At 41.3% G+C, this 17,342-nt stretch overlaps 1 protein-coding gene across 1 annotated transcript in view; it reads left to right on the plus strand.

Annotated features, from left to right (window-relative positions):
* Positions 1-15,576, plus strand: part of LOC149450362 (cytochrome P450 2C20-like) — a 45,195-nt gene extending 29,619 nt beyond the window's left edge. The window contains exons 6-9 of the mRNA XM_089692061.1: positions 2,166-2,307; positions 7,781-7,968; positions 8,478-8,619; positions 13,817-15,576. Coding sequence (XP_089548187.1) covers positions 2,166-2,307; positions 7,781-7,968; positions 8,478-8,619; positions 13,817-14,013 — 669 coding nt within the window. The 3' untranslated portion in view covers positions 14,014-15,576. The remainder of the gene's footprint in view (positions 1-2,165; positions 2,308-7,780; positions 7,969-8,477; positions 8,620-13,816) is intronic.
* The last annotated feature ends 1,766 nt before the right edge of the window (positions 15,577-17,342 follow it).

The raw sequence follows: 17,342 nt of genomic DNA on the forward strand, positions 1-17,342 counted from the left end.
ACTGCTCCAGTTCTCTCAGATTGGAAGAGTTCCTTTTCCCAACTGCTGTTCTGCGATCTCTCCACAGGAGCTCTATGGGAATGAGATCTGAACTCATTGCTGGCCAGTTTAGTCCTCTCCAGCAATTTGTCTGAAACCTTTTCTGTGCTTTATGATGTGTGCTTTGGGTCATTGTCCTGCTGGAAGACCCATGACCTCTGACGGAGACCCAACTTTCTGACACTGGACCATACATTGTACCCTAGAATTCTTTGGTAGTCTTCAGATTTCAAAATACCATGCACGTGGTCAAGACATCTAGTGCCTAAAGCAGCAAAGCAACCCCAAAGCATCAATGACCCCCCACCATGTGTGACTGGAGGGACTGCATTCCTTTCTTTAAAGGTCTCATTGGTTTTTCTGAAAACTGTAGAATGATGGGCTTTACCAAAAAGCTGGAATTTTGTTTGTCCACAGCACATTCTACTAAAAGGATTTTGGCTTCCAATCTGGATTTTATATGTTTGTGTCCACAGTGCGGTCCTCCTGGGTCTCCTACCATAGTTTTCCTTTTCATTCAGATAGCAACATATAGTGAGAGCTGTAACAGTTGTACCCTGGAAGTTGATCAAGGTTCTTTATCCACCAGTCAAACAATTCTTTGTTGCAATCTTTGATCAATTTTTCTCTTCTGTCCATGTCCAGGGAGATTAGATACAGTGCCATGGGCTGTAAACTTGACAATGGATACAGGAACATTAAGATCTCTGGAGATGGACTTGTAACCTTGAGATTGTCCATGCTTTTCCACAATTTTTGTTCTCAAATTCTCTGCTCTTTCTCTTCTTTATGCTCCATTTGGCACAGAGACACACAACAGAAAGGTGGAGGCCATTTTTCACCATTTTAACTGGTTGCAAATGTGATTTCTATATTGTCAGCGCCTGGTCATTGATACAGATGAGTTTAACTACAAATTACAGGAGCATCACAAACTGGGGATGCAATTATTTCTTAGTTTTAAGAATGTGCCAATATTTTTGTCCAGTCCATTTTTGGAGTTTTGTGTGGAATGTTGTAGATTTGGCTTTTTGTTTCTCTATTTCTTTACTGTATTGGTATGACACAAAAAAGTGAACATGAGAATGCCGCAACATTTATGATTGCAACACATTTCTGGACGAAGTGGTGCATTATCTGACAGAAATGGGGGGGTGCCAATATTTTTGGCAAAGACTGTACCATCTCTTATTAGCAGCATTTTCATATTGAATTTCCAAGATTGGTAGTTCTGGTTTGTCAGATTTGCAAATGAAAACTTTGTTACAGCTGTGTGACTGGTCATTTTCTTTTATTATGTTGCACAAAACATACCATGGATGCAGCTAAAAACTTAAAAACACTGCCATCTGCTGGTTGAAGAATATATCTCTAGTGAATACTGATGTAGTTGTTGCACAAAATACAGGAACACTGTATTCCAACACTTACCTCTCCTCTTCTTTCCCCTCCTCTCCCATCTCCCCTACTCTCCTCTTATTTCTTTTCTTCTCATCATCCTATTTCTTTATCCCCCCCTTCATCTAATTATCTTCTCTTCTAATTCTCCCCCTCTATTCCCTTTCCTTACCACAGCATATTGCCTTCCCTTTCCTCTCCTACAACTTTATTGACAATTTTTTTTATAAAACACTACAAAAAAATAAAAATTGATCAATTTTATGTAGTTGGCTGGTGGGTAGTGAGACCTTTATTTGCTCAGTTTAAAGAACTGCAGACACACTTGTGGGTTTTATGTTTCCTTGTCCCTCACTGAAGGAACATCGGCATGCCATAAAGACCCAGGCACATGAGCTATAGCAGGGCACAGTTTCTCAACGTAAAGAAATCCGAACAGGTAAGTATTTAAAAAAAAAATAAATTATATATACTTACTCTACTATATATATATATATATATATATATATATATATATATATATTTATTTTATTTTTTTTAATTAATATTATTTTTTTAATACTTACCTGTTCGGATTTATATATGAAATATTATTTTTGCATGGTACTTAGAAAAATTATATAGTGTGTGTATATGTTATACTGTCATGCCATGGCAACCTGCTGTAGTATGTGACTCATTCGTGTTGTTTATGCCTCCTGATGTTGTTCCCCCTTCTGTCTTCTCAGGTGGAGAATGAAAAGGACCCAGATTTTTGTGATGACAGCCTGATGGCCATGGCGGTGGGTCTGTTAGCAGCAGGTTCTGACACCACCGCTACCACCCTGACCTTCTGCCTGATCTTCTTGGCTCACTATTCTGATGTCCAGGGTAAGATCAATAATACCCTCGCAGAATTCAATATGATCTCTTATGTTTGTCTGTCAGATATTCCAACCCTTACCCACTTCATCCAACACTTCACCACAAAGAATAAAATGGCTGCAGTTCAACTTTTGAGTTGATAATGTTAACCCAGGCAGTGCTCCGAAAAGACACAGAAACATAGAAAAGCAGAAAAAAAAGATCAAGTGGTCCATCAAGTCAGCCCCATTTTGTTTAAGTTTATACATGTTTTGGATTTTTTTTGTTTTATATAATTTTTTCATCTGAGTATAAATCTAGGACTGTACCAAGCATGTTTGAATTGACTTGTGGTTGGCTAACTTCCTACCTTTGCTGGAAGTCTATTCCAAGCATCAACTACTCTTTTGGTAAAAAGATTCTTTCTAAGGTTAGTTTTGAATGTTCACACATCTAGTTTGAGGTCGTGTCCCCGTGTTCTTCATATTTAAAATACTGCCCTCCTGAACCTTATTCAACCCCTTGCTGTATTTAAATGATTCAGACTATACATATGAAGTTCATCTCCTGATATGATTTATCCCTCAGACCTTTCACCATATTGGTTCCCCATCTCTGGATCTCTTATCAATATCTTTTTGTAAGTGAGGTCTCCAGAATTGGACACAGTACTCTATATGAGGTCTAACTAAAGGTCTATATAGGGGAATCAGGACCTTCTTACTCCTGCTGGTGACCCCTCTAGTGATATAAAGATCTATACAGAGGAATCAGGACCTCCTTCCTCCTGCTGGTGACCCCTCTAGTGATATAAAGATCTATATAGAGGAATCAGGACCTCCTTTCTCCTGCTGGAGACCCCTCTAGTGATATAAAGATCTATACAGAGGAATCAGGACCTCCTTTCTCCTGCTGGAGACCCCTCTAGTGATATAAAGATCTATATTGAGAAATCAGGACCTCCATTCTCCTGCTGGAGACCCCTCTAGTGATATAAAGATCTATACAGAGGAATCAGGACCTCCTTCCTCCTGCTGGTGACCCCTCTAGTGATATAAAGATCTATATTGAGGAATCAGGACCTCCTTTCTCCTGCTGGAGACCCCTCTAGTGATATAAAGATCTATATAGAGGAATCAGGACCTCCTTCCTCCTGCTGGTGACCTGTCTAGCGATATAAAGATCTATACAGAGGAATTGGGACCTTCAGGGATATCATCAGCAAACAGATACAGCTGACCCACCAATCCTCTAGTTATATTACCTATATACTGTATAGATTAAATAGAACAGCACCTAGTACAGAGCCTTGTTCTACACCAGTAGTGAGTGGTCTCTGTTCTGAATGAACCCTCTTTACAACCACACTCTGGTATCTATCCTTTAGCCAGTTGTGTGTAGCACTACAGTGCATCCAGAAAGTATTCCCAGCGCTTAACTTTTGCCACATTTTGTTATGTTACAGACTGATTCCAAAATGGATTCAATTCATTTTTTTCCTCAACATTCTACAAACAATACCCCATAATGACAATATGAAAGAAGTTTTTAAATCTTTACAATTTATTAAAAGTAAAAAACAAAAAAAAAAACCCATGTACATAAGTATTTGGAGAGTTCTCCAGCCTCTCTGGTATATCACCGTAGATAAATCATTCTCTTATCTGGCTGCCTGAAGGAATCCCTGGGCAAGGGGGTCCAGTGCCTACCACAGTAAGTTGAACAGTCCCGGTAATGAGCTAATGAGGTTTCCCACCAGAGTGCTGTCTTCCCCTTGAGGTGTAGGATTACTCACTCAGTCACTCTCCTGTGAGCTGGTGTAGGTAGTTGGCTGCCTTTAGGTCTTCTGCTGGCCGACTCCTTTCCTGGCTGTACAGGTGGTGCTTGCTTTGGGGGCCAGTGAGGATGAGCGATCCTCCTTTCCATCTTCCTGCCTGTAGGTAGGCCCCTTCAATGTGGGCTTCCTCACATCTTCCACCCGAACTCTGCTGCTGCTGAGTAGGCTCAGTCACACTTAAGGGCTGGACCCACACCAAGCCTCCTGCTTGGGGACTGTCCTGAGTCCCTTGAGTAGGCAGACCAGCCCCTCCTCATTCCTGCTCACTGCTTCTAGAATCTTCTCCAAAATTCTAGAGCAGGGGGAGGCATCAAGGAAGTGATCTGCAGAGCCTCTCAGCCCTGACCTACATTTGACCCAGCTGACTATCACCCAGGCTGCTGCTCAGCTTTCTAACTAAAAAACCTAACTAGCTCCCCCTAGCTAACTAGGAGGGTACTACATGTGTATTCACTGAACCACCAATGGATAAGCACAACATTTGTATTAGATCATTATGCGGAACTGTATCAAATGCTTAGCTAGGGTAGGCTGTGTCCACAGCATATTGGTAATATAGTAAAAAAAAATTAGTTAGATTAGTCTGATATGATCTGCCACCAGTAAAGGCATGCTGCTTTGGGTCCAGCAAGTTGTGTGTTTTTAAGTGATCATTGATCCTTCTTTTCAGGAGAGATTCCATTAACTTGACTAGTACCGATGTTGAACTCACTGGCCTGTAATTGCCACCTTGTACTTCGCTGCCCTTCTTGTGGATAGGTACAATATTAACTGTCTGCCAGTCTTGGGGAACTTTTCCTGTTAGAAGAGATTGATTAAATAGATCCATTAATGGTTCAGCAATTAGACCTCAAAGTTCTCTCAGAACTCTGGGATGATCCATCACGGCCCATTGCTTTATTAAGCTCTAACCGAGTCGGTTCCTCTGCTACCTCTGCCTCCAGAAATCCTAAAAATGAACCATCATTATTAGGCTCCATGCACACTGGGCAGTGTAATAACGCTGGCAGCCTCAGCTGTGTAAAATTGTTTTTCAGCGGTTTTTGTTAGTGTTTTTGCATTAGCGTTTAACTGCATTTTTCCACGTTTAGCAATTTTTACCATTTTTTTTACACAGAAAAAAATATTTTTTGCTAAAAAAAGGTCCAAAAACGCAGCTTTGCCACGTTAGAGTGTTTTTACAGCTAAACAAAATCCTCTAGAAACCCACTAATTCTGAGGAGTGTTTCAGCCAAAAAATGCTGATTAAAACCTATGTGTGCATAGATACATAGGATAACAAAAATACTCATGTTCAAAATACTAGCAGTCAGACATCACTAACCGGATCAATCACTGTTTTTGGTAGAAATGATATTTCTACATGGCAAATAATTTCCTAGCAGGTGTAATAGAGTAATAGAAATCCAACAGACCCAACAGTCATGACATGCATGCTGCTGATTCTGTGTCATTGAATCACTCATTGAAAGGGGCGTGTTCAAAATAATAGCAGTGTGGAGTTCTATTAGTGAGGTCATTCATTCTTTGAAAAACAGGTGGCAATTATTGCCCTTATTTAAGGAAGGAAGGCAGAAAATGTTGTACATGCTGGTTACAGTGCATTTCTCTCTGAAATTCTGAGGAAAATGGGTCGTTCCAGACATTGTTCAGAAGAACAGCGTACCTTGATTAAAAAGTTGATTGGAGAGGGGAAAACATATAAAGAAGTGCAGAAAATGATCGGCTGCTCAGCTAAAATGATCGCAAATGCTTTAAAATTGCAGCCAAAACCTGAAAGACGTGGAAGAAAGCAAAAAACTACCATTGGAATGGATAGAAGAATAGCCAAAATGGCGCGGACTCAGCCAACAATCAGCTCCAGGAAGATGAAAGAAGGTGTGACGTTCCCTGTGAGGACTGTTACAATTAGAAGACGCCTATGTGAAGCCAAGCTATCTGCAAGAAGTCCCCGCAAAGTCCCACTGTTGGAAAAAAGACGTGTGCTGAAGAGGTTACAATTTGCCAAAGAGCACATTGACTGGCCTAAAGAGAAATGGCGCAACATTTTGTGGGCTGATGAAAGTAAGATTGTTCTTTTTGGGTCTAGTGGGCGGAGACAGTTTGTCAGACGACCCCCAAACACTGAATTCAAGCCACAGTACACTGTGAAGACAGTGAAGCATGGTGGTGCAAGCATCATGATATGGGGATGTTTCTCATACTACGGTGTTGGGCCTATTTATCACATACCAGGGATCATGGATCAGTTTGAATACATCAGAATACTTGAAGAGGTCATGCTGCCTTATGCTGAAGAGGAAATGCCCTTGAAATGGGTGTTCCAACAAGACAACGACCCCAAACACACCAGTAAACGTGCAACAGCTTGGTTCCAGACCAACAAGATGGACGTTATGGAGTGGCCAGCCCAATCCCCGGATCTTAATCCAATAGAAAACTTGTGGGGTGACATCAAAAATGCCGTTTCTGAGGCAAAACCAAGAAATAGAGAAGAACTGTGGAATGTCGTCCAATCATCCTGGGCTGGAATACCTGATCACAGGGGCCAGAAGTTGGGTGACTCCATGCAACACAGATGTACAGCAGTTCTCAAAACAGTGAGACTACAACCAAATATTCATGAAGTCATTCAAAGGAAAGCAAAATCTTCAAACATTTCTCAGTTTATATAGTGAATGTTTGAGTTTGTAAAGAAGAATACAAACACTGCCATTTTTTTTTGAACTGTCTAATGTTCACTTTTCTTCAATTTTTTTAGAGGAACAACAGAAATTTGATCTATTTTTCTTCATGTTTTGATTTGGAATAGAATGTGTCGTGTTCCCAATGCATTTGTGTGGATGGAAATAAAAGCTATTAGAAGGATTTTGAGCTTTATTCACTTTTTTCAACACACTGCTATTATTTTGAACACAACTGTAAGTGTTGTGCCCAGTTCTCACTTTAGTGACCCAATTGTCAATTTTTCCTTCCATCGCTGATGTACCTAAAAAAGGTTTTATCTCCAACTTAATAGGTTTGGCCAATTCCTCCTCTTTCTGTACCTTGGCAGCTCTGATAATGTGTTTGGCTTTCTTTTGGCTATTTTTATACTATTCTCTATCAGCTACATCTCCTGTTTCTCCTATATGCTGATTTTTTTTCTCTCTTTCTATCCTACATACCTCTTTAGTGAACCATTTAAGACGTTTAGGTGAAGATTAAGAACCTAAAAAAATGTTCTTTATACCTACATGTCTCATGGAACCCACAGGTCACATTCTTCATTGACCACTACGTGGCCAACAAGTGCACAGCGCTGCAAGAGACGACTAGTTATTTGATGGCTGCATGGAGACAACTGATAGATCGAAGTGTTGCCATGCAAATGAATAGAGCATGGAGTTTGTTGTCCAATGCTTGCCAGTACTAGCTGAAGCCTTGAGAAAGAAGGGGAGCACACTATTGCAATGTTGGGTGATTACGGACGAGTACCACTTATCCTATACAGTTGCCCAGTACTTTGCAACACTCAACTCCATCAGTTGTCTCCATGAAGCTATCAAACAACCAGTCATCTCCTGCAGCTCTGTGCAGTTTGTTTTTTTTTTTTTTTCAAAATGTCTACCAATTCCCTAGATGTTTTTAGGAACTCACAGCCACCTCCTTTTTATCTTTCAGCAAAGGTTCAACAGGAAATTGATGAGGTGACACAGTCATTGCGTCTACCTGGAATTGAAGACAGACCTCAACTGCCGTACACCAATGCCGTCATCCATGAAATACAGAGAGTTCTAGATTTGGCACCAACTGCTCTCTTCCATGCCGTGACCAATGATATCAAGTTCCGTGGATACATCATCCCGAAGGTATACGACTGTGATATACGTCAGCCCGTGTTTATGCAAGAGAGTGCAGATAATAAGGAAAATAGTGATGTGACACAGCTAAAAATAAAAAGGCAACTAAAATCAATAAAATCTGTATGGAGGAGGAAAGTTGTAGGGTTTGGGAGTAGGCATATAGGAGTAGGCAAATGATGTATTTCTGCCTGCCAGAAAAATGACCACTTACTTGTACTGCACTTGGCCAATTATTATATCATGCAGCCGGTTCATTATGAGTTTTTCTTTTAATATTTTATGTTAGCAGAATGTATTCTACTGTTGTGTAGAAAAGCTTATGAATAACAATCCTCTTCCTGTTCGGGCACCTAATACTCGTCGTTACTATACTCTTCCTCATTATTCCAACATTTACTGCTAGATAAATAAGTTACATTTTCACCCAGACATTCACATGATTTAATTGGCATTGAGCTTGTACAATGTATAATGTGATTGTTCTCATGTATAATGGTGACTCTCTCCTTTACCAGGGCGCCATCATCATCCCATTCCTTACATCGGTGCTTAATGACCCCTCTCAATGGGAAACACCAGAAAGGTTCAATCCTGGACACTTCCTGGATGAGGAGGGACAGTTCCGCAATCGGGTGGCCTTCATGCCATTCTCAGCCGGTAAGAAATCCATAACATTATTCTGTCAGTGCCAGGTTGGGGTAAAGTAAACAATTTCTTCACTGAAATACATAGAAATATATCACACAAGTGTCTGAAGATCTGACTTCTTGTCAGGGGCGGACTGACTATTTGGAAACTCGGGCACTGCCCGAGGGCCCGGGGTCAGTAGGGGGCCCCATGAGATGCCCCTGGCCCCTTTTTCATAGGCTTTTTTGCATTTGAGCAAGGACACAGGGGCCCCATGATCTCCTATTGCCCGGGGGGCCCCATGAGTTGTCAGTCCGCCCCTGCTTCTTGTAGAGTTTTTAAAGCAGAGCTCGACAAATCCCAGGCACCAGTTCACCATGGCTACTAGAAATTGCCTCCTGGCACCTGGCTTCACATACTGCCTCCCATAGACTTCAAAGGGGAAGTCGTGCCCCATAGACTTCAGTGGGAAGTCGCACCCCATGGGCTTTCATGGAAAGTCACGCCCCATAGGCTTCCGTGGAAAGTCACGCCCCATAGGCTTCCACGAAAAGTTGCGTCTCCTAGGCTTCTGCGTGAAGTCGAGCCCCATAGGCTTCTGCAGAGAGTCACGCCCCATAGGCTTCAGCGGGCAGTTGCGCCTTATAGGCTTCAGCTGGAAGTCGTGCCCCATAGGCTTCAGCTGGAAGTCGTGCCCCATAGGCTTCAGCTGGAAGTCGTGCCCCATAGGCTTCAGCTGGAAGTCGTGCCCCATAGGCTTCAGCTGGAAGTCGCTCCCCATAGACTTCAGCGCAAAAACTCCTGTAAATAGCATTCCTATGTGAACACTTATCTCCGCATGCCACTGTACTCTATCACTTGCAAGTCTGGACTGCACCACTAAAAACTCGCACAGGACCCTGTTCATGATGGCACTCAAAATACAATGTGTGTGGCTCGTATCTTTGTGAACTACCTCAATAGGAACACAAAAATCTAGCCTGACATGCGAACCTGTGAGTTTCAGAACCGGTCCAGAATCGCGTACAATGTGTGTGAACTAGGGAGGCTCTATTCACACCTGGGAGTTTTAGGATCGCAGCAAAATTGTTGTGATAGCAAAATGCAGGTTCAGGTGCCATTATTTTCAATAGGGCCTACAACGTGGTGCAGTTTTGCTGTGATTGTCACCAGGCAAATTGCATTGTGTGAAGTCGCGGGCGCTGACAACCCATGTTACACTAAAAAAACCTGACTCCTAACTTTTTTAGCTAGCTTCTAGATTCTAAGCAAATGTTGTCAAGCCCTGTTTTTAAAGAGACCTTGTTGCTTTGCCCACTTAGGGAAAAGAGACACCCTCAACCACCTTATACTTCCCTCTTACCACCTTCACAGTGCTCCATTGCCAATCCTTCCACTGTCATTCATCCTGCAGAATATCCATTGTTGGAGCTTACATGGGATGCTGATGTCATCCCTCAACCATGTGACACTGTTCTGGCCTAGTTATTAGTCACTAGTCCCAAGGACTGCATCACAGGTGTGGATCATGTCTTCTTCATACTTGGAAGCACTGGGTATTTTGTGGTGACCAACAGAAGGAGTGACAGGAGGATTGTGAAGATGGATATCAGATTGTTGGGATATGGGCTTTAAACAGACCTATTACATTGTCCTGAACAGACAAGGAGCCAGACAAGGAATAAACACTTCAGTCAAGACTGAAAAAAAGGCACTAAAATTCAGTCATAGAGCCCAACCCAGGTCTTCTATTTCTCATCCAGGAAATGATGTCATCCTGTTGCCTATAATTTTTCTTAGACATTTGGTGATAATAGGAGATTCTATAATCCAAAAGACTCATAGAATAATTTATTGCCAGGATCACCTCAGCTGAATGGTTTGCTGTCTCTCTGGTGCCAGGGTTCGGCATGTATTGGACCAGGTTGATGAATTACTAGGAGGGGCTGGGCATGACCCAGCTGTCTTGGTCTGTGTTGGAACCAATGACCAAATACATGGAAGGTGGAGGCTTAAGAGTCAATTTAAAAAAAACTAGGCTCTAAGTTGAAGGGAAGGACCTCCAAGGTGATATTCTATGAAATATTACCCGTGCCATGCGCAACTCAGGAAAGACGGGGAGATTAGAGAACTAAATGCATGGCTAAAGACCTGGTGCAAGAGGGAACGATTTGGGTGTCTAGAGCACTGGGCTGAATTGTCATTGGGGTACAACCTATCTGCTAAAGGTGGTTTGCACCTAAATGGAGGGGGGTCTGCTGTGCTAGGGGAGAGGTTGGTTTATGAGACGGCTGGAGGAGTATTTAAACTAGGATTGAGGGGGGAGGGAGAATTAGATTACAATGGGGCAGACAGGTCTGACAGGGGTCAGTCCCTATTGGTGGGTGGAATGGGTAAAGATAGGAGGAGGGCTATGGTAGGTGATAAAGAGGTTCCCATGTTACAAACATCCATTGGAAATGGTACTATTTGTACTAAAATAAAAAATATGCAAAATGCGTGTGCAAAATGTGACAATGAATTCAAGTGTATGTTCACCAATACCAGAGGTCTGCCAAGTAAAATAGGTGAGTTGGAAGTGTTGGTGCACAAAAAGAACTATGAATGAATTGGTATTGCTGAATCTTGGTTTCATTCTTCACATGACTGGGCCATTAATATTCCTGGCTATGTTCTCTTTCGGAGAGACGGGGTAAATAGGAAAGGTGGTGGTGTCTGTCTCTATGTGAGAAGTGATCTCAGACTGAATGTGAAAGAGGACCTGGTTGATGGAAAGTGTGATGAGGCTGAAGCATTATGGGTGGAACTGCACATGGGGGTGCGTACTACAAAGGTAATCAGAGTTTTTTTATAGGTGGAGACTCAGCTCCTTGCCTAGATAGAAAGGGCTGGGACAGTGATAATAATGGGGGATTTTAACTACACAGAAATTAACTGGAGTAATGGCACTGCAGGAACAGTTAAAGGGCAAAAATGTTTTAAACTTATTACAAGACAATTTTATGGTACAATTCATAAAGACCTCAACTAGGAATGATGCTCTGCTGGACCTGGTAATCTGAAACCATACAGAGCTTATTACTAATGTTCATATAAAAGAAAATCTGGGTAGCAGTGACCATAACATGATTTAATTTAATGTTAGTTGTAAACAACGAGCACATACTGGAAAGATAAAAACACTCAACTTAAGTAGAGCAAATTTTCCAAGGATGAGGCTGTTCTCTAGGACTTAGACTTGGAGGGAATATTGGCATCCATGAACCCAGGACTAAAAATGAGAATTCTTCAAAAAGACTGTATGTGAACACACTGAAAAATACACTATATTGCCAAAAGTATTGGGCCGCCTGCCTTTCCACGCACATAAACTTTAATGTCCCCCCCAGTCTTAGTCCGTAGGGTTCAATATTAAGTTGGCCCAACCTTTGCAGCTATAACAGCTTCAACTCTTCTGGGAAGGCTGTCCACAAGGTTTAGGAGGGTGTCTATGGAAAGGTTGGACCATTCTTCCAGAAGCACATTTGTCAGGTCAGGCACTGATGTCGGGGGAGAAGGCCTGGCTTGCAGTCTCCGCTCTAATTCATCCCAAAGGTGTTCTATGGGGTTGAGGTCAGGACTCTGTGCAGGCCAGTCAAGTTCCTCCACCCCAAACTGGCTCCTCCATGTCTTTATGGACCTTACTTTGTGCACTGGTGCGCAGTCATTTTGGAACAGGAAGGGGCCATCCCCAAACTCTTCCCACAAAATTGGGAGCAATTATCTAAAATGTCTTGGTATGCTGACGCCTTAAGAGTTCCCTTCACTGGAACTAAGAGGCCAACCCTTAAAAAACAGCTCCACACCATAACCTCCACTCCACCAAACTTTACACTTGACACAATGCTGTTAGGCAACTACTGTTCTCTTGTCAACCACCAAACCCAGACATGTCCATCAGTTTTCCAGACAGAGAAGCATGATTGGTCACTCTAGAGAACACGTCTCCACTGCTCTAGAGTGCAGTGGCGGTGTGCTTTACACCATTGCATCTGATGCTTTGCATTGCACTTAGATGCAGCTGCTTGGCCATGGAAACCCATTCCATGAAGCTCTCTATGCACTGTTGCGCTAATCTGAAAGGCCACATGAAGTTTGGAGGTCTTTAGCTATTGACTCTGCAGACAGTTGGTGACTTCTGCGCACTGTGCGCTTTAGCATGTGCTGCCCCGCTCTGTCATTTTACATGACTTAAAACTTGGTGGCTGAGTTGCTGTTGTTCCCAGTTACTTCCAATTTGTTATAATCCCACTAACAGTTGAGCGTGGAATATTTAGTAGCCAGGAAATGTCATGGATGGACTTATTGCACAGGTGACAACCTATCACGGGACCACGCTTGGAGTCACTGAGCTCCTGAGAGCGACCCATTCTTTCACAAATATTTGTAGAAGCAATCTGCATGCCTAGGGGCTTCATTTTGTACACCTGTGGCCATGGAGGTGATTGGAATACTTGAATCCAATGATTTGGAAAGGTGTCAATTCTTTTGGTAATATAGTGTATATATACTAATCTCTATATCATTTATAAACAAGTTAAACAGAATTGGTCCCGGGACAGAGCCCTGGGGCACCCCACTCACAACTCCTGACTATTCAGACGTTACGCTGTTTATCACCACCCTTTGCATTGCCCCTGCAACCAACTTTCTCTCCAGGTATATACACTATTGTTGATGCCAACAGACCTCAATTTGTACATTAAGCGTTTATAGGGTATCGTGTCAAACGCTTTGGTGAAATCTAGATACAATACATCATCCGGCTTTACTTTATCCAGATTACAGCTCACTTCCTCATAGAATGTTAACAGGTTGGTCTGGAAAGAATAATCTTTCATAAAGCCATGCTGGTTACCGCTAATGATGCTTTTTTTTATCAGCAAATTCTTGAATACGGTCCCTTATCATCCCCTCCAACAGTTTACAAACTATTGGATTGGTGAATCCCTACATTAATCCGGGGATTCCCTCCTCAGTTCTTGTTCTGCATTGATCTATAACCTTGTGCACATTATTTCTAACAAATATTGTATTTACAATTCGTGTCATTATAATATGTGTTACTAATCTGAGATGAGCAAATCTTTGATGCATTTGATAAAATATTAAACCGAGTAAAACAGCCATGTTGTTTGTGTGGATTCATAACTCTGCCTCATTTTCCTCAACCTCAACTCTTCTACAGGAAAGCGTGTTTGTCCCGGAGAGGGTTTGGCCCGAATGGAGCTCTTCCTTCTCCTCTCTGCTCTGCTCCAGAAATTCACCTTCAAGCTGCCCCCAGGAGATGAGCGTCGGGACTCCAAATGGCTGCATGCTAATAAACGTGACGTTGTGTCTAATGCTAAGCTATGTGCCGTGCCCCGAGCATTACCCACCAAGTAACTTGTTCTGAAAAAAGCATCTTAGGGGTTTGTGATGGACCTCATCATAGGGGTTTGTGATGGTCCTCATCCTAGGGGTTTGTGATGGACCTCATCTTAGGTGTTTGTGATGGACCTCATCTTAGGGATTTGTGATGGACCTCATCTTAGGTGTTTGTGATGGACCTCATCTTAGGGGTTTGTGATGGACCTCATTATAGGGGTTTGTGATGGACCTCATCTTAGGGGTTTGTGATGGACCTCATCTTAGGGGTTTGTGATGGACTTCAATATACAAGTATAATAATGATAATAATACAACACAATTAACACTTTTGCATGTTTTTTTTTATCTGTCCAAACTGTTTAAAAACAATATTATAAAAATCAGTTGGGCCCCGCTCATGTATAAATAGTTACATACAAAATACATAGATTGCAAGAGACAAATTGTGGACACGTCTTCAAATCTTCCCATAGACCAGACAAAAATGTTATAAATGAAATGTTCAATCCAGGTTATGTTCAATCCAACTTATGTTTAGCAAACAGCAAATAAACACCATCCAAGGACCTATATCAGTGTATTTCTCCATTGAACTCTACAAGGATAATTCAACCAGGTTAGAAATATGGTGCATACACATTTTCCACACGTGTAATATTGTAATATCACTGAATAGTTTATCCTGTTGGATCAATGTAGTAATGTTGCTTCTTAGGCCACTGTAAATATAGACCACCAGAGTTGAAAATCTAATATAAATGCTCATGTGGTGGTACTGGGTTCCTGCTTGGACAGTCAATGCAAACTCCAGATGTAGAGATAAATGCTTCATGAATTGTGGCCAGCAAGGGGATGTCTTACATATTTGGTGGTCGTGTCTGCAGTTGACTGGTTTTTGGTCCAGAGTCTTTGATCTCTTACATACTGTTTCACCTGACGATTGTTAAGAATGCCATGTTAGCTCCACTACATTGACTCATTCAGAAATTTGCTTCCAATTTATTTTTTGTCTGCTAAGCGGACCAATCCACAGGCCTGGAAGAAACCAACTGTCTTCTTTTAAGGAGCGAAAGACCATATGACCACTTTAATGATCAATGAACAGAAGTCCAGCATATTAAAGGGCTCTCTCACTAAGTTTCTCAAAAATGTGGAATCTTGGATTGATTATTCTTTCCCTTCTTTGCACCTGGCCAGTTTTGGCCATTAATAGTTGATGCCTGAGATGGTCCTGAGTCTATGGTACCTCTTTGCCCTCTCTTCCCCCCTCCCTTCATTCTATTCCTTTTTATTTACTCATATTTTCTTAGGTTCTTTCATATTTTCTGGTTGCATCCATTGATATGAAATCTGCTTTTATGGAACTTGCCGAATTATACATTTTTTTTTTTTCTAGTATTTGAATCAGACTCCCCATACAGTCGACTTAATCTTAGTGTTTGATTCATTTGGATACAATGTATATTTGCTATTCTGTGTCATTTCTTAGCCCCCTTGTTGTGGGTGCACTTGGAGCATGTTATGTTTTTGGAAAATAAAAATAAAAATTATTGCAATGAAAATGTAATATAAAGACAATACTCTGAATATTTGTATATTGTTGTCATGATGCTATTCAACAACTTCCAACTATTCTGGACAAACAGGAGATTGAATGTTTAGATGAATCCAAAAAATGTATTTGTTAGGTGAGTAGTAATTGGTGCCCCAGAGTCATGACAGTGGCAGGTGTAAGGGCTCATGATTCGTATTTTACCAGTAGCAGCTCTTTTTCAGTATCATACACAGATGAACATAGGATTACCTTCAGCAATTCCACAGGAAATCTCTTGAGGATTTTAGTACAAAACTAAAGAGTTCAAACTACCCTTGGGCAAATGACTGCATGCTAATACAATGCTGAGCTATGTGCTGTGCCCCCAGCCGTATCCACCAAGTAACCTGTAACATCCTCAGATATGTAGGGGAACTCCTTTTACACTTCAATACCGGGCACTTTTACCCCCTTCCTGCCCAGGCCAATTTTCAGCTTTCAGCACTGTTGCACTTTGAATGACAATTGCGCGGTCATGCAACACTGTACCCATATGACATTTTTATAATTTTTTTTCAAGTAAATAGAGCTTTCTTTTGGTGGTGTTTAAACACCACTGAGTTTTTTTTTTTTTTGCTAAATAAAACAAAAAACACCTGAAACTTTTGAAAAAAAAACCCACACTTTTCTTTGTTTCCATTATAAAATTTTGCAAATAAATAACAATTCTGCATAAATTTAGGTCAAAATGTATTCTGCTACATTGCTTTGGTGAAAATAATAATAATTGAATTTGTATTTTCTTTGTTTTGTTTCTTTTTTTTTTTTTTTATTACATTTTCTATTTTTTATACTATTATTTTTCAGCACACTGTGACCAAAGCCATACAATGTTACCATAGTAACAAGGAACTACTCTGGGCAAGTGATCAGGATTTTTTTTTTTAAGAAACTTTATTGGGTTTTCAATTATACATAACCTCAGCCGGTGAAATCCTTCAAGGGTGTATCATGGCAACATAGCATCATTAGTAATAGAACTGACAGATTAACCAAGACAGGCAATAAAAAAAATTTTGCATTGAAAATCTGAGCATAGAAATTCACATAATACTTAATACCTCTGAAGAGTTTTCAGAAAATAATGATGAATCAACTAGATAGCACAAATTCTTGTGCGTTGGAGTACATAAGACCTACTCCAAGGTGCTCTGGAGATGGGAACTCTGCATACAGGTGACGTCATCAGGTGGGGTTGAGTCACCAGATATCATCAAACCATGGCAGATTTCCTCATTCCAGTAATGTGCAAAACCATCAGATTAAATGCATCTTGTAGTATGGATTTCAGCCATGGGGGGATCATACACTTAAGTGTGAATCGCCTATTAAAACACACCTTGAAGGGGGGGCTCAAGATATCAAAAAAATGAGCCGACCAGCCTGCAAAACAACCGAATTAGCCCTGTCTAACAGTTTGCACTAAAAACAGAGGGTTTTGTTTGCACACATTTTGCAAATATATGCGGAATCCACAGTGCCCACACCAAGGGAACTCTGTATATACTCTGCTCCTAATTTAGCGTTAGAAGTAATGAACTTTGGGGTCCAAAAATATGAAAGCAAGTTACTCACTGGGAGGAGAACCATTGGGGGATTCCGGGATGGAAAAGGATCTGGGGGTCTTAGTAGATCACAGGCTCAGCAATGGCATGCAATGCCAAGCTGCAGCAAGCAAAGCCAGCAGAATATTAGCGTGCATTAAACATGGAATCTCCTCCAGAGATAGGACTATAATTCTACCACTTTA

This window comes from Staurois parvus, unplaced genomic scaffold, assembly GCF_062004578.1.
Source record: "Staurois parvus isolate SC_StPar_1 unplaced genomic scaffold, SC_StPar_1.0 ptg000575l, whole genome shotgun sequence".
NCBI lineage: Eukaryota > Metazoa > Chordata > Amphibia > Anura > Ranidae > Staurois > Staurois parvus.